Consider the following 24,331-nt stretch of genomic DNA (forward strand, 5'->3'; position numbering starts at 1 on the left):
GGGTCACGGGGGTCTGCTGGAGCCAATCCCAGCCAACACAGGGCACAAGGCAGGAACCAATCCCGGGCAGGGTGCCAACCCACCGCAGTATAAGATACATACATACATCCATTTTCCAACCCGCTGAATCCGAACACAGGGGTCTGCTGGAGCCAATCCCAGCCAACACAGGGCACAAGGCAGGAACCAACCCCGGGCAGGCTGACAACCCACCGCAGGACACACACAAACACACCCGGCACACACTAGGGCCAATTTAGAATCGCCAATCCACCTAACCTGCAAGTCTTTGGATTGTGGGAGGAAACCCACGCAGACACGGGGAGAACATGCAAACTCCACGCAAGGAGGACCCGGGAAGCGAACCCAGGTCCCCGGGTCTCCCAACTGCGAGGCAGCAGCGCTACCCACTGCGCCACCGTATACTTAAATATACACACGCATAATCCACACATACATAATAGTTGGAAAAAAAATACATTTGAAATCAAGTCAAAATCTGTCGGACTTTTTTAAAGATTAGTATTAAACTTGGTAATGATGGATCTGAGCAAAAGGTAAAAATGAAAACAGCAGAATATTTGAGAACACCTCGAATGAAGGAGACGAAGAGGGACTTTTATTTTGACAGATATACTTTTTTTAAGGTCACCGGAAGTAGTTCTTTCCTATTACCTAAATGTTGCTAGCCTCAGACTGCAAAGACCGGACTCAATTATGTTTTGTGTTATCTGTCAATTATTTTCATATAGAAAGCACAGCACTATTTAACCTCAATTTGTTTCTACCAAGGACTCTAAATCGGTGAGTGATCGTATTATTTACGTCTGTAACCATTGTTGTTACTACTGGGAAGAAAGGAGAGCAGAAGTGGATCAGGTCTGCTAAAACTGAACGTTTGGACTACAACAGCTCTTAAGGTTTTTGACTTTCGTAACTTATATTGTAGGCATTTGACACATCACCCTTTGGCGTAAGTCACTTCGTTTATTAATACCGTAAAAAGTGTAGCTTCAACTGTTAATAGACAAGTTAACACTCTTATCTCTTAAGAATTTATTTTTTTTCCAGCATCAAGATTATTCTGTACACAATGATAAGTGATTGTATCACTCGTGTGTTCAGTTTACGGTGTCAGAGGCCAGTGCTTCAAGCTTTAGGTGCAAAGCAGAAACCTACCCTAGAGGGCACGACTGCCTCTCATTGCACAGTCTCACATTGTCCCAGAGACCACTATTAACGTTACGCACAGGAGTTTAGCGTGTAGGTTTTGCTTTCGGTGCGGTTCATGTTCACATTGTGTTAAAAGCTAATAAGGTGGGCTTCATCTTCCTGCTACAATGAGACAGAATTATATAAAGTGATTTTTGAAAAGAAAAGTAGATTGAACTACCTGATCAGAGTAAGTATCTACAAGATGCATTGCTCGTTCGTTACAATCAAAGGTTGTTTGCATGGCGGCACAGTGATTGGCCAAGAGACGGAGCTTGAACCCCAGCCTGTGGCGGTTGGAGATTCTCCTGTTTTTGGTGGGGATTTTTCACCTGGCATTCAGGTTTTCTGGCCATATGTCAAAGGCCTACAGGACTGGTTAATTTGTGACTGAATTGTGGGTGCAAGGGGGTATGTAGAATGGTTTAGTTTTTAACCAACTATTTTGCATTTCAAAGGCACTAAAACATATATAATATGCAGTATGGTATATACATTTTAAAAACTGCATGAAACAAAACATCTGTACACACACATTGTAAATGGAGTGTTTTGTTTGAAACAGATTGTAGTGAGTTCTCTGTGTGGATATTCCTGGCAAGACTAATTTGTCAAACAAAGTTCTATGACACTGTGCAATAGTGCCAGCTGTGAAAAGTACTGTGCCTATAAAAAAGTATTCTCCTTCTTGGAAGTCTCACATTTTACTGTTCTACAACAACATCAAATCACAGTGGATTTAATTTGGCTTTTTTCACATCGATCAACAGAGAGAGGGGAAAAAAAAACAGTGAAAACAGGTCCCAAGGTGGTCTAAATTATAAATAGATAGATAGATACTTTATTAATCCCAATGGGAAATTCACATTCTCCAGCAGCAGCATACTGATACAATAAATAATATTAAATTAAAGAATGATAATAATGCAGGTGAAAAACAGACAATAACTTTGTATAATGTTAAATGTTAACATTTACCCCCCTGGGTAGAATTGAAGAGTCGCATAGTTTGGGGGAGGAACGATCTCCTCAATCGGTCAGTGGAGCAGGACAGTGACAGCAGTCTGTCGCTGAAGCTGCTCTTCTGTCTGGAGATGATACTATTTAGTGGATGCAGTGGATTCTCCATAATTGATAGGAGCCTGTTGAGCGCCCTTCGCTCTGCCACAGATGTTAAACTGTCCAGCTCCATGCCAACAATAGAGCCTGCCTTCCTCACCAGTTTGTCCAGGCGTGAGGCGTCTTTCCTCTTTATGCTGCCTCCCCAGCACACCACCGCGTAGAAGAGGGCACTCGCCACAACTGTCTGATAGAACATCTGCAGCATCTTATTGCAGATGTTGAAGGACGCCAGCCTTCTAAGTAAGTATAGCCGGCTCTGTCCTTTCTTGCACAGCGCATCAGTATTGGCAGTCCAGTCTAATTTATCATCCAGCTGCACTCCCAGATATTTATAGGTCTGCACCATCTGCACACAGTCACCTCTGATGATCACTGGGTCTATGAGGGGTCTGGGCCTCCTAAAATCCACCACCAGCTCCTTGGTTTTGCTGGTGTTCAGGTGTAGGTGGTTTGAGTCGGACCATTTAACAAAGTCATTGATTAGGTCCCTATACTCCTCCTCCAGCCCATTCCTGATACAGCCCACGATAGCAGTGTCATCAGCGAACTTTTACACATGACAGGACTCAGAGTTGTAGTGGAAGTCCGATGTATATAGGCTGAACAGGACCGGAGAAAGTACAGTCCCTTGTGGCGCTCCTGTGTTGCTGACCACAATGTCAGACGTGCAGTTCCCAAGACGCACATACTGAGGTCTGTCTTTAAGATAGTCCACGATCCATGCCACCAGGTATGAATCTAATCCCATCTCTGTCAGCTTGTCCCTAAGGAGCAGAGGTTGGATTGTGTTGAAGGCGCTAGATAAGTCTAGAAACATAATTCTTACAGCACCACTGCCTCTGTCCAAGTGAGAGAGGGATCAATAAGAAATCACCCCTTTAATAGGATACTCCAGAAATTACTGGTAGAGCCAATTGGTTTTAGAAGTCACACAATTGGTTCAATGGAAATCCGTCTGGAGTTTCATTTGATTGTAGTCTAAATTGCACCCAACTTACTTGGAAGGTCTAACTTGTGGCAAGTCAGTATGGCGGCCTAACCTACTGAGAGACAAAAGAACACAGTAAGCAGCTCTGTGGGAAAAGTGATTGAAAACCAAGTCAGGGAAATGGAGACAAGAAAATCTCCAAGTGACAGAGTGTCCAGTTAAATCAATCACGAAGAAGTGGAAAGTGTGTGGCATAGCTTTAAACCTGCCTAGAGCAGGCCATCCACAAAAAATTAAGACAAGTGACGGAAGCCACCAAGAGACCTGTGAGAAATCTAAAAGGAGTTACAAGCCACAGTTGATGAAATTGAAGAGACTTTGCAGACAGGAAGCTTTAAACTTGGGATAATTTGGGTGAGATTTGGAAAAGTATCAGGAGTTTGAAAGTTGAAATCTGAATAAAATTTTACTTATCTATTTAAAAAGAAATTGCACCATTAGCTAGTTAATGTCTTGCAAATGTTACAAAGATAAGAGTGGTTCACTGACAAAATCACACTTTAAAACTGTTTTTGTAACAAGCTTTTAAATAATTTTCTTAAATGGAAATATTCTACATTACCTTGAAATTCACTAATTTAACAGTACATGTGAAACATCCATCCATTATCCAACCCGTTATATCATAACTACAGAGTCACGGGGGTCTGCTGGAGCCAATACCAGCCAACACAGGGCACAAGGCAGGAAACAAACCCCGGGCAGGGTGCCAGTCCACCGCAGGGCACGCACCCACACACACAAGGGACAATTTAGAATTGCCAATGCACCTAACCTGCATGTCTTTGGACTGTGGGAGGAAACCGGAGTACACGGAGGAAAACATGTAAAACATTTGGATTTTTATTTAGTATGAATTTTAAAGTGTATTTTTGAGTTGCTTAAAAGAAAATGTCAGAGAATACATTTTGAATCTGTACATGCTAAGATAAATCACAGTTTGATATCTCTCTGTTATAATAAAAAAAATCTTGGGACGAGACTAATCCTGCGACGAGACGTGACATTTTGAAGAGACTTTTTGGAAGGAAGTCCCATAAGATGGAGACTTTTACCATGAGGTTCTTTCAAGTCGCTCCATACTTACAACTATTTCATACAAGACCATGGTCATCAGGTGCATTCTGGCACTTTACCTGGACAGACACCCATCCATTAAAGGGCTTACTTATGAACACACACACTTTTATAAAGATCCTGTTTAGAATCACCCATTCATCCAAATATGGTAGCGAGAAACGATGAAGTCAAATGAATTAACTCGAAAATTGTGGATCGGTTACACAGCAAATTGGTTAAATGCGTATCAATAGACTACGATGAAGCAGTTGGTGGTGATGGTGCGGAACATGAAAACACCAACTTACAATATCCTGTAGAATATCTACAACCGTTAACACCGTACGGTCTTCCACCAACACGAATTACTGTTGAAGGAAGAATGTATCGTAATGTTATTGCGTAATTTATGTCTGAGTGATAGGCTTTGCAATACGACAAGATTAGTTGTATTCAAAATTGGTCGAACAATTCTGACATGTGAAATTTTAACAGGCGACAAGAATGGTAATGTAGTCTATCTTCAGGGGATAACATTAGACACCAAAGGAAATCTTGATATGCCATTCGTACTAAAACGTTTACAGTTTCCCATTAGAATAGCTTTTGCTATGACAATTAACAAATCATTGGGACAAACATTCAAAAAAGTCAGTTTATTTATTAGAAAGAAACGAAATTCACTCACAGGCAGTTATACGTTGTGTTGTCATGATGAAAGTCCAAACACGGAATCAAAATTCAGTGTGATCTTGAAGAAAAGTTAATTCCTAATATTGTTTTAACAGAAGTTTTAAAGTCAAAGTGAAAATAATGCATATTATGTAACAATTCCCATTAAAATAACAATCGCTATAAATTTTATATGTGGAAACCCGGGGTGAGCAGGGGGAAGAGCCCCCTAGTTATTCTTTATAAACGCAATGCTGAAATCTCCAAAATTATAACCACACACACACACACACCACCATCTCATTCATTGTTACACGGTGGGATTCCCATCTATGTCAAATATGAATATCAAAATATAATGCAGGGCTTGAATTTTAATTAATGCTAGCTCTTGTTTACTTAAATTATATTTGGGTATCTACTTGTTAGATATACCGGTATTTTAACACCTTTACGGTTAGTGTTTTATATTGAATTACGGAAAAAGGCAGAATATTATTTACTTCAGTAATGGAGGTACTTTAATAAAGGGCCAATGAATAGAATTTACCTTTCCATACCATGGTAAAAACAGTACCAAAATTTCACTAGTTTTGATATCAAAAATCCTGGTATCATGACATCACTAACACCGACTCAAGGCTGTTATAGTAGACACACCTTTGGCAGCTATGTATTAACTCGACAGGGGTGAACATTTATGTCATCAATTGTGTTTTGTATTAGTAATTTAGACCACTTTGTAGTGAGACGTCAAGCAGAATGATACCTTTTATTGGCTAACTACAAAGATTATCCAATGGAGTGGATTTAATTTGGCTTTTTAACACTCTTCAATAGGCTAGTGTCATAGTGAAGACAAATTTCTACAAAGTGGTCTGTAGTACTAGGTGATGTTGTATCGTGTTAGCCGTTATGAATGTAGTGAGAAGTCAAGCAGAATGACACTTTTTATTGGCTAACTACAAAGATTACAATATGCAAGCTTTTGAGGCAACTCAGACCCCTTCTTCAAGCAAGATGTAATCATGGGGGCTCCTTGAAAGCTTGCATATAATCTTTGTAGTTAGCCAATTAAAGGTGTCATTTTGCTTGACTTCTCACTACATCCATAATGGCTAACACGGTACAACACCCTAATACTGCAGACCACTTTGTAGAAATTTGTCTTCACTTTGACACTAGTCTATTGAAGACTGTCAAAAAGCCAAATTAAATCCATTCTGAGTATAATCAGTAATAAAATGAGAAGACTTCCACAGTATATATAAAGAGAGCGCTTTGTTTATATTTAAAAAAAACCCTAAATTGAATTGAATACATTGATAAAGACTAAATTACTAAACTCTGCAATAGTGCTAACTGTAAAAGTTGCCATATAAATATAGGCTAACGTTCCGCAAAGCACACTTGCTGGTCCAGTTTTAGACTGGCACACTTGACCAGTGCTACTTTCTACCTCCTGGCCAGTGCTGCCGTGGCCTCCCGCAACTCTAAACTGGATTAAGCAGGTTTGAGAATGTTATGCTATGCATTCACTTGCTTCTTTTTGTAGTTTTGAAGAGCTTTTTCCTTCTGTTTGTATAGAAAGAGAGACTGCACAACATCAGTCAAAGTTTTGATATGAAAGTTGAACAAAGAAAGTCAGACTTTATGGCTTTGGGATATCCTGAAGTGGAAGACATTGGTGAAGAGAGCCCTATCACAACTGGCAATGAAGACACTCCGACCTCTGCTTTAAGTCCTACTTTGTGCAAGGAGAACAAGTCATCTTCCACTGACCAGGATTTTTTTGATTCCATGTCTGTGTGCATTAAGGAGGAAGTCTGTGACCCTGAATACGAATCTGTTAAAGAGGCCAGAGACCCTGTGTTTCCGTCTGTTAAAGAAGAAGTCTGCGACTCACCATCTGTAGTCATTAAAGAGGAGGGCTACGATTTTGAATCTATCCACATTAAAACGATAGAAAGTGAAGGTGAGGACTTCTTGGAAGAACCTCCACAGGAAACGGATCAGGAATCCACTCAGAGGACCTTTGGCTCTCCTTCATTTCAAGAGTCCCTGGAGGAGGAAGATGATGACATACTTGAGGAGGAAGACAGAGACCAAGAGAAAAAGCCAGTTTCACGTACTTCAGTTGAGCCAGTAATAAGTAAGTAAGTTGTGTGCTTCATTATAGCCTACATTTTTGAGACAATAGTTGATATCCCCCCTCCTTGAACCGCCACCTTATCATTATCAATATCCATTAGAGTTCCTTCACACATTGTCACACACTGTCACAAGAAGCACTTGTAGGTCTTGGGTAATAGAAACTCTGTAAGAGGAGCCAAGCTTTGAAACTAGACATGACACATTGTTTTGTGCTGGTTAAAGATTCCTAATCCAGTAGGAGGCTGTAGAAGTGACATGGAAGAAAATAAAAAGCTTCCTCAAACTCAACAGGGAGTCTCTTGAACTCATAAACTGTACAATTTGTGATGTTAATGCTCCCAAAAAGCTATACCCTGTTCAATATAGACCAGGGCTTCTCAAATTTGGACTCACTTCTCATTCGTGTTAATGCTATTGTCAGACACAGTTCCTGCGCTCTCAGCTCCAAGTGGGGTTGGAAATAAAAGTCAAAGAGTAGATGAAAAAGTACAACGTCGTAAAGAGGTTAAAAAATGTTGGCACGATACACATGCAGAGCAGGTTAGAGATAATGGAAGTACTAAAATTCGAAAGCTTCAAAAAACTGATAGTAAAGGTTGCATTAGTGCAAACAAATGGAAATTTTAGCCCCCAGTATTAAAAAAAAACCAAAAAACACACAAAGCTTGTTATTATTAAAGGCAAACTGCACCTTCACATACAAAAATAAGTGCTTCTTAATCAACGTAATTTGTCTTTTGTGTCTTTCAAAGGTGTCATAAGCAAAGGTGGAAAGCATGCATGGAGAAATGGATGTACCAGTTTCCCACAATGTGTAGTTTTATAATTGAAACATTTCTGCAAGCACTGCAGAACTATTACATACAAATATTGTCAATTTGGGTTTCATTAGGTCAGTGTATACTAACGAAATTTTGAAGACTTAAGATTAACTTCCTACACTGCCTTGTCTGCTTTAAAAGACTGAAGAGGTTTAATACACTTAGCCTGTCACAGTAGGTCATGTCCTTTAATCCTGGGATGCACTTGGATGCTACTGTACACAGTAATCCACAGTGCGTCTAGTACCACCTGTAGTCCGAGTATAAAGTCCCATGATTTTTCTTTAACAATTCTTACAATATAACCCAACACTTTTTTTGCCTTTTTAATTGTTGTTATTACATTGCCTACACAATGAGGAATTTGTTTCTACATTTACCCATCCATCTTCCAAACCTGCTTATTAAAAGTAGGGCAGCTGGAGCCTTAACACTTATTTGTTTTTCCCCCTCTCCTCCTGTCCTCCTGGTCTTTCGACCTTACCTTTTTCTTTGTTACATACTGTATATTATTACTGCCTAATCTTGTTTGTTTTATATTAACCTCCTTTTATTAACCTCCTTTTATTCTTTTTATTTCTTTTTTTTTTAAAGCTACATTGTACTTTGATCCTAGGAGCTCTGTTGTTCGGGGCTTTATGCCCCTGGTAGGGTCACCCAAGGCAAACTGGTCCTAGGTGAGGGATGAGACAAAGTGCGGTTCAAAAAGACCTTCTATGATGAACAAAAAATTTGGACGGCGTTTTCCCTCGCCCGGACGCAGGTCACCGGGGCCCCCCTCTGGAGCGAGGCCTGGAGGTGGGGCTCGATGGCGAGCGCCTGGTGGCCGGGCTTGCACCCATGGGGCTCGGCCGGGCACAGCCCGAAGAGGCAGCGCGGGTCCCCCTTCCCATGGGCTCACCACCTATGGGAGGGTCCAAGGAGGTCGGGTGCAGTGTGAGTTGGGTGGTGGCCGAAGGCGGGGACCTTGGCGGTCCGATCCTTGGCTACAGAAGCTGGCTCTTGGGACATGGAATGTCACCTCTCTGAAGGGGAAGGAGCCTGAGCTAGTGCACGAGGTTGAGAGGTTCCGGCTAGATATAGTCGGGCTCACCTCGACGCACAGCTTGGACTCTGGAACCAATCTCCTTGAGAGGGGATAGACTCTGTACCACTCTGGAGTTGCCCCCGGTGACAGGCTCCGAGCAGGTGTGGGCATACTTATTGCCCCCCGACTTGGAGCCTGTACATTGGGGTTTACCCCGGTGGACGAGAGGGTAGCCTCCCTCTGCCTTCGGGTGGGGGGAAGGGTCCTAACTGTTGTTTGTGCGTATGCACCGAACAGCAGTTCGGAGTACTCACCCTTTTTGGAGTCCCTGGAGGGGGTGCTAGAGGGCATACCATCTGGGGACTCCCTCGTACTGCTGGGAGACTTCAATGCTCACATGGGCAATGACAGTGAGACCTGGAAGGGTGTGATTGGGAGGAATGGCCCTCCCGATCTGAACCCGAGTGGTGTTTTGTTATTGGACTTCTGTGCTCGTCACGGATTGTCCATAACGAACACCATGTTCAAGCATAAGGGTGTTCATATGTGCACTTGGCACCAGGACACCCTAGGCCTCAGTTCGATGATCGATTTTGTGGTCGTGTCGTCGGACTCGCGGCCACATGTCTTGGACACTCGGGTGAAGAGAGGGGCGGAGCTATCAACTGATCACCACCTGGTGGTGAGTTGGCTTCGATGGTGGGGGAGGATGCCGGTCAGGCCTGGTAGGCCCAAACGTGTTGTGAGGGTCTGCTGGGAACGTCTGGCAGAGCCCCCTGTCAGAAGTAGCTTCAACTCCCACCTCCGGCAGAACTTCGACCACGTCCCGAGTGAGGTGGGGGACATTGAGTCTGAATGGGCCACGTTCCGTGCCTCTATTGTTGAGGCGGCTGACTGGAGCTGTGGCCGTAAGGTGGTCGATGCCTGTCGTGGCGGCAATCCCCGAACCCGTTGGTGGACACCAGCGGTGAGGGATGCCATCAAGCTGAAGAAGGAGTCCTACAGGACCCTTTTGTCTTGTGGGACTCTGGAGGCAGCTAATAGGTACCGGCAGGCCAAGCGGAATGCGGCTTTGGTGGTTGCTGAGGCAAAAACTCGGGCATGGGAGGAGTTTGGGGAGGCCATGGAGAACGACTTTCGGACGGCTTCGAGGAGATTCTGGTCCACCGTCCGGCGTCTCAGGAGGAGGAAGCAGTGCAGTGTCAACACTGTATATGGTGGGGATGGTGCACTGCTGACCTCGACTCGGGACGTTGTGGGTCGGTGGGGGGAGTACTTTGAAGACCTCCTCAATCCCACTAACATGCCTTCCAATGAGCAAGCAGAGCCTGGGGACTCAGAGGTGGGCTACCCCATCTCTGGGACTGAGGTCACCGAGGTGGTCAAAAAACTCCTTGGTGGCAGGGCCCTGGGGGTGGATGAGATACGCCCAGAGTTCCTCAAGGCTCTGGATGTTGTAGGGCTGTCTTGGTTGACACGTCTCTGCAACATCGCATGGACATCAGGGACAGTGCCTCTGGATTGGCAGACCGGGGTGGTGGTCCCCCTCTTTAAGAAGGGGGACCAGAGGGTGTGTTCCAACTACAGAGGGATCACACTCCTCAGCCTCCCTGGAAAAGTCTATTCGGGGGTCCTGGAGAGGAGGATCCGTCGGATAGTCGAACCTCGGATTCAGGAGGAACAGTGTGGTTTTCGTCCTGGTCGCGGAACAGTGGACCAGCTCTACACCCTTAGCAGAGTCCTGGAGGGTGCATGGGAGTTCGCCCAACCAGTCTACATGTGTTTTGTGGACTTGGAAAAGGCGTTCGACCGTGTCCCTCGGGGAATCCTGTGGGGGGTACTCCGGGAGTATGGGGTACCGGACCCCCTTGATAAGGGCGGTTCGGTCCCTGTACAACCGGTGTCAGAGCTTTCTCCGCATTGCCGGCAGTAAGTCAAACCCGTTTCCAGTGAGAGTTGGACTCCACCAGGGCTGCCCATTGTCACCGATTCTGTTCATAACTTTTATGGACAGAGTTTCTAGGCGCAGCCAGGGCATTGAGGGGGTCCGGTTTGGTGGACTCAGGATTGGGTCACTGCTTTTTGCAGATGATGTCCTGTTTGCATCATCAGGCCGTGATCTTCAGCTCTCTCTGGATCGGTTCGCAGCTGAGTGTGAAGCGGCTGGGATGGGAATCAGCACCTCCAAATCCGAGACCATGGTCCTCAGCCGGAAAAGGGTGGAGTGCCCTCTCAGGGTTGGGAGCGAGATCCTGCCTCAAGTGGAGGAGTTCAAGTATCTCGGGGTCTTGTTCACGAGTGAGGGAAGAATGGAGCATGAGATCGACAGGCGGATCGGTGCGGCGTCCGCAGTGATGTGGGCTCTGCATCGGTCTGTCGTGGTGAAAAAGGAGCTGAGCCGTAGGACAAAGCTCTCAATTTACCAGTCGATGTACGTTCCTACCCTCACCTATGGTCATGAGTTATGGGTAGTGACCGAAAGAACGAGATCGCGAATACAAGCGGCTGAAATGAGTTTCCTCCGTAGGGTGTCTGGGATCTCTCTTAAAGATAGGATGAGAAGCTCAGTCATTCGGGAGGGGCTCAGAGTAGAGCTGCTGCTCCTCCGCATCGAGAGGAGTCAGATGAGGTGGCTCGGGCATCTGATCAGGATGCCTCCCTGGTGAGGTGTTCCGGGCACGTCTAACCGGGAGGAGGCCCCGGGGAAGACCCAGGACAAGCTGGAGGGACTATGTATGCTCGACTGGCCTGGGAACGCCTTGGGATTCTCCCGGAAGAGCTAGAAGAAGTGGCCGGGGAGAGGGAAGTCTGGGCATCTCTGCTCAAGCTGCTGCCCCCGCAACCCGACCTCGGATAAGCGGAAGAAAATGGATGGATGGATGGATGGACGTTGTACTTTGAGCTACATTGTTTGTATGAAAACATGCTTTATAAATAAATGTTGTTGTTAACACATCTAGCACAAGACAGGAACAATCCCTAGACAGGATGCCACTCCATCGCAGGGTGAACGCCCAAACACAGCCAGTAGGGGCCAATTTAGCATCACCAACCCACCTAACCTGTAGATATTTGGGCTTTCTTAGCACCTGGGACTTGTATCCAGTCTCCTTGTTGCTAGGCACAAGCACCACCATGCCACCCCTTGTGTCAACAACTCCTTGAACCCTTTTCAGTTTCTGCTCCCTGTTGGTCACTTTTGCCTGCCTTGTATTTCAAACAAATGTTCCTTTTACCTGCATGTAAGTTTTTCATATTTTTACATTACACTGCATTTTGCTATTGTTTGTACATTTTGGAAAATTGTCCAGAACCCTTTGCATGGTTTTTGCTTGCCTTTTAAGTATTTTCTTTTTCATTTTAGCATCATCAGCACAATTTCATGGGGTTACTGCTATATAAGAATCTTAACATTCTTATAAAAGGGCCAATGATAAAAGGACTGACCACTGAAGAACTCCATGGATGACTTCCCCCATCTTGTAGTTGTTAGAGTCAATCTTTACAACTTACAGTGTAAGGCAAGAATCAACCCTGAAACTACCACCACAAGGTACAGTAACATATGGAAGATCAACTTAGAGAGTCACCTCTCAACCTGCAATATAGAAAGAAAAAGCACTTAGAACAGAAAGAACATGCATCTAAAATTCTGGGTAGGCAGCGTTAGTCACTGCACCCCTCTACCAACCTAAAATATTGATTATTCAAGTGTTACTCAGTTACAGTATTCTAACTACAGAATTCTAACAATTTGTATACTGTTTGGATATTAGTTTTATCAGTCATTGTTTAGCTATTTGTTTCAGAGTACTAATATAGTAATTTTTTACAGCACAAAGCAACACATGTTCAAATTTCAGCTTTGCATTCCAAATAATCGCAACCAAATACAATCGAAAACTAAATGTTGCAGCCACATATACACAAAAGTTAAATAAAACTGTCATTCCTAAATGATACACATGTACACACTGTAAAACAGTGTGCCTACTGGTCTGGCAGGCAGGTTTGAGTGGAAATGGCACAAACACACACATACTGTACCTACATGAAGGCAATGTTAGTTGTGTAGTGAAAAGCCAAAGGTATTTGGCCTGTGATAGGAAAGGAGGAACGTCTGTTAAAGGAACCATGTTGTCCGATGCTGAAGAGTTCACACTGGACTTTAATGTCCATTCCTAAACAGTGCAGCATTTTAAATAACTTTAATTCAGGTTAAAGTGCACTGTGGCTGTGCATTTTCATGCTAACCAGTTTCACAAATAAATGGTTCAGCCTTACTTCTAAAATGATCTAATTGTTTAGCCTCATATTTTGTATTCTGAAATGAGCTTGTATTTACATGTAAAACAAAATTTTAAAAATTTGCATTTGCCACATCGTCGTTTATTCTGTTTAATGTGGGTTTTACACTGTTAATTGTGCAAATGACACTGAATGTTAAAGCAGAGCCACTACTTCAATGTTTTATTCACTCGCTTAGCCGCTAATACACAAGCGATGCGAGCACGTCAGCTAAACTAAACCTAGGAGAGAGAGAGCCAGTCACTTAGCCGCTAGTGCACAAGCGAGGTGAGCATCTCGGCAACATGAAACATCAGAAGAAAGACAAAGTCGCTTAGCAGCTAACATCGGCAAAACGGTATCCCTTTTACTTTTCCGCCCGTCGGTAATACACAAGCTATGCGAGCACATCGGCAATACGAATCCTCCTAGGAGAGAGAGAGCGCCCAGAGGAGCTCCTTTCAATCACCTGACGATTTCAATAGTTTCTAGGACCCGGGGCTTTTTACAGCATGGGCTTACACAGCTAGTTAGTAATAAGAGACTTAACTAAGTTCAGCCTTGTGTACCTCCTCAACTGCAGGTGTTCATCACAACCACCTTCTGCTTTTATATGGACTCTCTCCTTTATTAAACAAGCAGTTTCTTTCCCAGTTTCTTGGTGTCCATCCACAAATGATAAAAATAGGTTTGCTGAATTTTTTAGGGGACTGTAGCAAGCATGTGGGAGATATTTCTCCTTGCTTTTAAGATTTTGCTCTTTATGTTCTTACCATTTAAGTCTTTTCTTATTAAATTAGCACACTCGTGAATTTTCCAATGAGGTAGCTACTTTCCTTTTGTATTTACTGTCATGTGCACTGGTTTCTGTGCTGCTCATCACTAATTGTCAGGATTTGGATACAATTAAGGAAGTTACATTCCATGGGAAAAGCCAACTTAAAAAAAGAATATGATAAAAAAGTAAACATTTTAAAGATATGGCAAAAATGGCAATTTCTGACTTGTTAACACGTAATTACACTAGCATCTATTATTTAGAACAAAGACAATCTTTTATTTGCAAAGCAAGTTAGGAATTAAAGCCAGCAGCCACAGTGGTACACCAGGACTGAATCTGGGAACCCTCTGCTTAAATTCAGATACTTTGCTCCCCCACCAAACTATAAGTGGCACCTTTTCCATAATTTCTAAATATGCATGCAATCCTAACAGCCTCTTGAAATGGATAATTTTAAAACCTCCTAGCTACCAGATTGGACAGAATTAAGTGTCATACAATACATGTGAAAATGTATTAAATTTGGCAACATTTTAAAATGTGTAATTAATACAATGCACATTCAGTAGGGGCAACACAGCCATGCAGTGGTTAGCACAGCTGCCTTACAATTTCAGATTCCACTCCCACTGACTTTTTGTGTTAACTTTTTAGTACATCGAGGAAGACCTAGACTCATGAAGTTAAACATACTACTTTACTCTCAACATTCCCAAAGTAAAGCTGGTTAGCTAGTGTGAGTGGGCCCAGTGGTGGGGTGGCAACCTGACCAGTCAGGTCCCATCATGTGATGAGTGTTGCCAGAATAAGTGCTAGCCCCTTATTGACCCTAAAAATGTTAACCAATGATAAGAAACCAACCTTTTTCCACTAATTGTGCCCAGTGATTCCAAATTTTATTCTTTGCGGATCACATTTTTTCGTTATATTTTGATGTTTGAATGTAGTGTTTTATTATAGTTTAGCAACACCCCCCCCCCCCCCCCCCAGCCAAACTGAAAATATTAGGCCTGAGAATACATTCAGTAGGGATGAGCACTTCAGTTAAATTCTCCTACCTCCCACTCATTCATTGGGAAGAGTCCAGTAGTCAATTAAAAGCTCAAATCTGATCATGCACTACTTTTACAATTTTCTGTAAATTGAACTTTTATTTTTAGCCCACGAGTTTTACATATTGTATACATGACTGGATAACATGGGATTATACAACACACAGAACCAGTTTTTCAACCTGTGTTTTAATATTGTTTTCTGTTGTTCATTATTGGCCCCATTGAAGTCAGTTGTGTCAATTTATAATCTACTTCCCCCATCAAAACAAGATTAAAAATTCTCAGACATCACTACAAACACAGGGTATTGAATTAATAAAAGAATATTCCACTCCATTAAGTACTTCAATATCTTCCTTTTTAACCAATATATTGATGAAAAGTATAACAGTCTTCAATACCTAAATAGAAAATACTGTAGATGGAAGGATGTAAATTACAACTGTAATGTGATCAATTTCTTAAAATAATGGCGTACAGTTACCCTGTAATGTTTTGTAGTTAAACTAGATTCCTTCGAAGTTGCGAAATGCAAAAACACCTGTTGGATGACACATTTAATTTGTATCTTTCTCTTGTTTAAAGTTCTTTATGGGAACTAACATGTAGGAGGAAAAAATAAGCACCTACAGTCACTTGAAAAAGTACAATCTCTTTGAATTATGCATTCTATGTATCGGGACATAAAAATCTGGTCCTTGGCAGGTCTTAAAATTAGGTGAATACAACCTCAGATGAACACCACATGACATATTAGATAGATAGATAGATAGATAGATAGATAGATACTTTATTAATCCCAAGGGGAAATTCACATTACAAATTCACATTATTACACCATATTATTTAACAAAAGTTAAGACAAAATGCAGAAGCAGCATCTGACAAATAAGTACCCCCTTACTACTTCCATAGAAATTAAGATGGTAAGTAGCAGCTAGGTGCTGCTAATCAAATGCACCTGATTAATTGATCATCAGCAAGTGGGACCACCTCAATAAAAGCAGACGTTTTGACAGTTTGCTGGTCTAGAGCATTCAGGTGTGTGTTAACACAGTGCCAAGGAAGAAAGGCGAAGCAATTGTTGCTGCCCATCGATCTGGAAAGGGTTATAAGGCCATTTCTAAACAATTGGAAGTCCATCATCCTACAGTGAAAAAGATTATTCACAAGTGGAAAACATTTAAGAAAGTTAGCAATCTTCCCAGAAGTGGATGCCCCAACAAATTCACCCTAAGGTCGGACCTTAAAATGCTCAGAGAAAGTGCAAAAAAACTCAAGAGCTACATCGCAGACTCTACAGGCCTCAATTACCATGTTCAGTGTTCATGACAATCTGAAAAGGACAAGTATGTCTTGTTTAGAAGGGTTGCCAGGAGAAAGCCTCTTCTCTCTAAAAGGAAGATGGCAGCACAGCTTAGATTTACAAAGTTGCATCTGAACAAGCCACAAGACTTCTGGAACAATGTCCTTTGGACAGGCAAGACCAAAGTGAAGACGTTTGGCCATAATGCACAGCGCCGTGCTTGGTTAAATCCAAACACAGCACATCAGTACAAACACCTCATACCAAACTGCCAGGTATGGTGGTGGAAGGCTGATGATTTGGGCTAGTTTTGCAACCATAGGATCTGGGCACCATGCAGTCATTGAGTCAACCATGAACTCCTGTATGTACCAAAATATTCTAGAGTTAAATGTGAGGCCATATGTCCGACAGCTAAACCTAGGCCGAAACTGGGTCATGCAACAGGACAATGATCCCAACACACCAACAAACCTACAACAGAATGGCTGAGAAAGAAATGAAATGTGGTGTTGCACTGGCCCAGGCAAAGTCCAGGTCTCAACCCGATTGAAATGCTATATTGGGACATTAAGAAAGCTGTGCAGAAACGAAAGTCCGCAAACCGCAATGAACTGAAGCAACGTTGTAAAGAAGAGATAGGGCCCAATTTCCTCCACAATGATGTGAGACAGTGATAGTCATACAAAAATGATTACTTCAAGTTGTGGTTACTAAAGGTGATTTTACAAGCTATTGAATCATGGGGTGTACTTGTGTTGTCACATATGGCTTGTCCATTTTGGCTCCATTTTTGTTAAACAAGTCTGTTGTGCATTTTACACCTGACATTAGATTTAATAATTTTAGAACTTGGTAATGACAAGGGGCCTCATGTATAATAACTTGTCTAGAATTCCTACTAAAAAAAGGCGTATGGACAAAACTGGAAATGTGCATACTCACAAAAGAATTCAGATGGATAAAACTGTGCATAAGCAAAATTCTATGCACTTTCCCTTTATAAATCCCTATTAATGTGAATTTTAACATACAGTATATGCACGTGCCTATGTCCCAACCCCGACTCCTCCCAGAATTATACCTATTCGAATATGGAAATCAATTTAATTTGCCCCTTCCATTAAGTGTTAAACAATGGCAAAAGCACTTGAAAACAGAAGTATAATTTGAAATGTGAAATGGAGGTCCTGCTCAGTGAAGTGTAAGCAAGCAAAAAAAAGTTCTGTTTTGTGGCTTAAACAGTGAAAAGGAAAGATTGGAGTGGTATAGCATGCCAGAGGCACTCCAAAGTTCAAGTTAAGAAAGTCCGTGTCCAAAAAAAATTAAATATAAAAAAGTGGTCAGCCCACCAACAAAAAAAAAAAAAAAAAAAAAGTTGAAATTTCCACGTTAATCTAGTAGTTTATTTTCTCATTAAAGTAGAAAGTCAAACTTCATTTTAAAAATACATGTTTACTTTACTAGAGTTTCTCAAACCCCATTGTAACTAAAGTAGCAAGTTAAGCGCTTTGTATTCCAAGTGTTCCCTGACCCAGTCGTTAATTGCTACGTGTTTCTTAACACTAGAATTACCAGAGCCTACGAAAAAACTCGTAATTCCTGCCCACCTTAAATCCCTTTGCGTCTTTCCGTCAGCGTCTTTTGTCTTCTAAATGTGTCGATAAGCCCAAGCAGCAAGCAACCTGTTTACATTGATTGTTGTAGACACAAAACACACATCAAATTATTTCCCCTTACAATTCTGGGTAGCTCACTCCCAGATAATCAATCAAGGCAGGAACTGGGAGAACTTCTTGCCCATTCTGAGGCGGTGGGGGGGATGGTATAGTAGACTGTTTAGAGTTTTTTTGTTGGCTCTGGTAATTCTAGTGTTAAATGGACTTCCTCTTACGCAGAAAGGAGTGTGCAGGCAGTGATCGCCACAGAAAATCCATTACATTCATGATATTACAGCTCTTTGAACATTTTAGAATACAAATATGTATACTTGAAACCATTTTCATGATGAAATGCACTGGCTCAGTGGCACAGTGTTAGCAATAACTGGTGTCCCATCCAGAGATTGTTCCTGCATATAGCACGATGCTTGCTGGGATGGGCACAACCCTGGATGGAATCATTTATTGCAGCAGTACTGTGTCTGTCAAACGTACCTGCCTTCTTTCTCCACATAACCAATTGCCACATAATAAGCCTCTGTAATAATTGTGAAACCAGCTGCCAGTTTAGAACAGCGATTCTTCAAAATTTTTAAGGAACATTCAAAAAAATTTTACATGTTTAGTTATTCCATTCATCCATCAAGGGTCACGCCAGTTCCAGCAAGCACTAAGTGCGAGGCAGAAATAATCCCTGGAAAGGAGTACCAGCTCAACGCAGGGTGAATATAAGCACACACATACACTAGTAGCGTTAATTTAGCATCACCAAATCTCCTAAGCTGCAAGCAGGACATGATTTCCCCCTCCCTAATTGTTAGGCAGCAGCACTTCTGCTGCACCACCATCCCTCCACATGTTTAATTTTTAATAGTATACATTTAAATGAAGTTAATTTCTGTAAAATGCAATATACATACTTTACAGTATACATACCTAAAAATGATATCAAGTATACATCCTAGTAGGGAATCCATTCCGGAGCCCGGGATTCCCGGACATTTGAAACTGCTGTAATTCCCGGGAAAACAGGAACAGCCAAGCTCGCATATATAGCGTGTAAAAAACAATCAAGAAATAACAGAGTTATAGTTAAAAATAATTAAGGTGGCTCCATTGCTGCAGCTTGCACTTCATCAGACAACAGCTTTGAACAGCAACTTGAAATTGCAATGCGTCAGTCTGTTGCATCCGCATTATCTGTGCCAAGAAACTTGTCTTCACAGAATGATGACAAGAAACTGGATGCATAAGTAAAAGCTGAAATGGCAGTGTTTCAGAGCAATGGCAAGCGCGGGCGTTGTTTAGAACAAGTGTATCAGTATCTGATGATTGTGCCGCCTACTTCAGTGGAGGCAGAGCGTGCTTTCTTAGCAGCTGGCGTACTTCTGCACGAAGGTGCGTTCTTGCCTGGATGACCGCACGTTGGACACGTTCATAATAATAATAAACTACATTTCTGTAGCGCTTTTCTCAGTACTCAAAGCGCTATCCACACAGGGAGGAACCAGGAAGCGAACCCGCAATCTTCCACAGTCTCTTTACTGCAAAGCAGAAGCACTACCACTGCGCCACCTGTGAGGACGTTGTGCTTTTTACGCTCTTATTACCACAACTAAAGATACATGTACTTATATGACAGCATGAACTGCTTGTAGATAAGGTTAGTCTTTTATTTGTGTCAACATATTGCAGTAGTTTTATTAAAAATAAGTGTCGGTCGTTCTAAAACCATTCACATGTGAGATGCCCGTGCACTGTGCCATGCCTGGGATTCCCGGGAATGAAATGCGGGATTCCCAAATTCCCGGGAATGGATATACCCATCCGGGAATGGATTCCCTACATCCTAGTAGTCTAACGAGGATAACTGTTGGAAATCTTAATCAACTTAAAAGCATCATCACGGGACAGGAAATTGGTATAATCTATAAATGCGCGCTGTCTTCCAAATCTCCCATTTGCAATTGCAAAGAAGTGGTCTCCGGGCTACAAAAACGACAAAGCTGCACTACATAAAGTCCAGAGAAGAGCAACTAGGTCGATTCCAGGGCTACAGGGGAATGGATTATTAAGATTAAAAGAGCTGAGCCTTTTCAGTTTAAACCAAAGGAAATTAACAGGAGACCTGAAAGGTAATCAGTCCAATGGATCGAGACTGTGATTTTAAAATGAGCTCATCAAGAACACAGGGACACAGTTGGAAACTTAAGGGTAAATTTCGCACAAACAATAGGAAGTTTTTCTTTATACAGAGAACCACAGACACTTGGAATAAGTGACCAAGTAGTGTGGTAGACAGTAGGACTTAAGGGACTTTCAAAATTCAACTTGATGTTATTTTCAAGAAGAATTAAGTGGATAGGATTTGTCTAGATTGTTCTAATGTCAGACGATAATGGGACCATGATATTTCTTTTTAACATACATCCCCTGGAGTGTGAGTGTAAAGGTGTGGAGGGCTAGCAAGAGGCTGCCTTTTTTTGATCGATAGGTGGCTGAATGTCTTTAGTAGGGACAGAGAGGAACATGCCTTTTAAGACCGATTGAAGATAACTATCAGTTATCCAGTAAATTGAACTATATTTTAAACAAGAGTATTATATTTTTATAATTCCTTCTATGTCTTTTCTTATTTGCAGTGAAAATGACCTGGAAAGATGCTGTTGAAAATGTCCAGAGGATTCAGATTAAAGTCCCTCCCTATAGCTGTCCTGAGATTCGCAATGCATTTATTAACTCAGGAGTCCAAAAACAGAGTGTTTGTTCAACAAATATTGAGGATAGCTTCAGCATGGCTAGTAACATAGTGACCGAGTCATCGGCCATAAAAACACATCATGGACTGAACACCAAAAACAGACCTTTCAACTGTGCTGAATGTGGCAAAAAGTTCATAAGAAAACACCACCTGCAACGCCACAAGACAATCCACAGTGGAGAGAAACCCTACTGTTGTGCTGACTGTGGGGAAAGATTCATAAGGAAATATCACCTTCAACACCACCAAAGGATTCACACTGGAGAGAAGCCATATTCTTGTCCAGAATGTGGAAAAAGATTTGTTTTTAAAAGTGATCTTCAAAATCATGGCAGAGTTCATACTGGAGAAAAGCCATATTCCTGTGGCAGGTGTGGAAAATTGTTTGCGAATAAGAGTAACCTTCAGAAACATGAACGCGTTCACACAGGAGTGAAGCCCTATTGTTGTACCCAGTGTGGAAGCAGGTTTGCACAGAAAAGTGACCTTCAGAAACACAGAAGGATTCACACTGGAGAGAAGCCGTACTGCTGCAATGAATGTGGAAAGACGTTTAACCGTAGAGCTAACCTCCATCTGCATAAACGCACTCACACTGGAGAGAAGCCATATTGTTGTCTTGAATGTGGAAAGATGTTTGCACATAAAAGTTACCTTCAAAAACATGGAAAAGTTCACACTGGAGAAAAACCATTCTCTTGTGCGGAATGTGGAAGGAGATTTTCTCGGAAAGATGGCCTCCAGCAACATCGTAGACTTCATGCTCATGCTGAGTTTCACACATCCTGATGTTGGATCTTTGAATCTTAGGCAAGAATGTTTGCAACTGAATATTGTTTTTTTAAAAAAAATTTACACAAAAATTATGCATCATCTAGATTTCTAGAAGACACAAGTTTGTACATTCAAAAATAAGTCTTTTGGGTGCTGCATTGAAAATTTGTAATACATCCACTCCACTGCTTGCTTCAGAAATCAGATTATGGTTAGTTTACTCTGGTTTAAACAAGAGCTGTCTGGTTACTAAAGAGGGATAATTTAATGTAATACTCTACCAGTTGTGGCTTCATATTCCCAAGACTTATCATTGGTTACTGTAGACATTGGTTTCTTCCTCAGATATCCTTTATCTAATCATTCAAATGTAACAAATTCGCAGTCCTGCCAAATTTGAGATTCGAGGAAAACCTCAAATGATCAGGAGCGTCAGCTAATACCAAGATGACTGAACTAACTTCAGAAATGCAAAAATGATTGTCTGGAAAACTGCAATTTTTTTTTTTTTAATATTACATTAGTTTTCCTTGAAAGCCTCAACCACTTTTAACAGTTTGCCTTTAAAAAATTGTTTAAAAAGGGAAGGCATGCCAAGGCAAAAGAATGAAGATTGTTGAAAGTTGTTAATGAAAAATTAAATTTAATAGATAAGCAAAGAATGACAGAATTGTAGCAGTGTTGATGAAGATTATTTGCAGTCTTGGAAGAATCAGTTTTCAATATAAAGTTTCTGCTGCGGTCAAACAGAACACATTCATAAGATTATTAGACTCAAATAGTACGTTCCTAGGATTAAAAATAAATATTTAGTTATAACTAAATCACTGGGTTTGCAGTTAAAGTTTTGCCAATGAAAACATTAAACTGGTTTCAAAAATAAACCAAAGGCAAAACAAGAGGGGTGGTGCAGTGGTAGCGCTGCTGCCTCACCGTTAGGAGATCCAGGTTCACTTCCCAGGGCCCTCTCTGTGTGGAGTTTGCATGTTCTTCCTGTGTCTGAGTGGGTTTCCTTTGCGTCCTCCAGTTTCCTCCCACAGTCCAAAGACATGCAGGTTAGGTGCATTGGTGATCCTAAATAGTCCTTGGTGTGTGCTTGGTGTGTGTGTGAGCCCTGCGGTGGGCTGGCACCCTGTCCGGGATTTGCTTCTGCCTTGCACCCTGTGCTGGCTGGGATTGGCTCCAGCAGACCCCCGTGACCCTGTGTTAGGGTTGGACAATGACTGACTGACTGACAAAACAAGAAACATTGGTTAATAGTATTCTACAGTTAAGACAAATAGCAAATATAGATAGATACTTTATTAATCCCAAGGGGAAATTCACATACTCCAGCAGCAGCATACTGATAAAGAACAATATTAAATTAAAGAGTGATAATAATGCAGGTATACAGACAGACAATAACTTTGAATAATGTTAATGTTTACCCCCCCCGGGTGGAATTGAAGAGTCGCATAGTGTGGGGGAGGAACGATCTCCTCAGTCTGTCAGTGGAGCAGGACATTGACAGCAGTCTGTCGCTGAAGCTGCTCCTCTGTCTGGAGATGATACTGTTTAGTAGATGCAGTGGATTCTTCATGATTGACAGGAGCCTGCTCAGTGCCCGTCGCTCTGCCACGGATGTCAAACTGTCTAGCTCTGTGCCTACAATAGAGCCTGCCTTCCTCACCAGTTTGTCCAGGCGTGAGGCATCACTCTTCTTTATGCTGCCTCCCCAGCACACCACTGCGTAGAAGAGGGCACTCGCCACAACCATCTGATAGAACATCTGCAGCATCTTATTGCAGATGTCGAAGGACGCCAGCCTTTTAAGGAAATACAGTCGGCTCTGTCCTTTCTTACACAGAGCATCAGTATTGGCAGTCCAGTCCAATTTATCATCCAGCTGCACTCCCAGGTATTTACAGGTCTGCACCCTCTGCACACAGTCACCTCTGATGATCACGGGGTCCATGAGGGGCCTGGTCCTCCTAAAATCCACCACTAGCTCCTTGGTTTAGCTGGTGTTCAGGTGTAGGTGGTTTGAGTCGCACCATTTAACAAAGTCATTGATTAGGTCCCTATACTCCTCCTCCTGCCCACTGCTGATGCAGCCCACGATAGCAGTGTCATCAGCGAACTTTTGCACATGGCAGGACTCCGAGTTGTATTGGAAGTCCGATGTATATAGGCTGAACAGGACCGGAGAAAGTACAGTCCCCTGCGGCGCTCCTGTGCTGCTGGCCACAATGTCAGACGTGCAGTTCCCGAGACGCACATACTGAGGTCTGTCTTTAAGATAGTCCATGACCCATGCCACCAGGTATGAATCTACTCCCATCTCTGTCAGCTTGTCCCTAAGGAGCAGAGGCTGGATGGTGTTGAAGGCACTAGAGAAATATGCAGATATTTGTTTTTTCAATGAAGCTTTAATTCAGCCCCTAGCTGTGGCTGTGCAATTTTTGTTCCAAATACCGTATATACTCACATATAAGTCGGGTCTTGAAACCTGAAAAATCGATCATAAAATCAAACCCTGACTTATATGCCCGTTCAAAAATGCAACACTTAATTTTTATTTTTTCTTTATATCTTCTTGCCTCCTCCAATCTCGCACCAGTTTCTCAGACACGTCGAATTTTGTTGCAGCAGTGCAGTAACAAATTTCT

General features: G+C 42.2%; 1 protein-coding gene across 1 annotated transcript; it reads left to right on the forward strand.

Annotated features, from left to right (window-relative positions):
• The first annotated feature begins 643 nt into the window (after positions 1-643).
• On the forward strand, positions 644-22,514 carry LOC114651578 (zinc finger protein OZF-like). Its single transcript, XM_028801403.2, has 3 exons — positions 644-804; positions 6,641-7,205; positions 20,788-22,514. The coding sequence occupies exons 2-3, from the start codon at positions 6,677-6,679 to the stop codon at positions 21,693-21,695; spliced, it is 1,437 nt and encodes a 478-aa protein (XP_028657236.1). The 5' UTR covers positions 644-804; positions 6,641-6,676; the 3' UTR covers positions 21,696-22,514.
• Positions 22,515-24,331: the final 1,817 nt, after the last annotated feature.

The sequence above is a fragment of the Erpetoichthys calabaricus genome, chromosome 5, assembly GCF_900747795.2.
Source record: "Erpetoichthys calabaricus chromosome 5, fErpCal1.3, whole genome shotgun sequence".
NCBI classification, from domain to species: Eukaryota; Metazoa; Chordata; class Cladistia; order Polypteriformes; family Polypteridae; genus Erpetoichthys; species Erpetoichthys calabaricus.

Coding starts and splice junctions, on each gene's coding strand:
- LOC114651578 (XM_028801403.2), top strand. CDS start 6,677: ATGAAAGTTGAACAAAGAAAGTCAGACTTTATGGCTTTGGGATATCCT. Junction 7,206..20,787: donor TTCAGTTGAGCCAGTAATAA/GTAAGTAAGTTG, acceptor TCTTATTTGCAG/TGAAAATGACCTGGAAAGAT.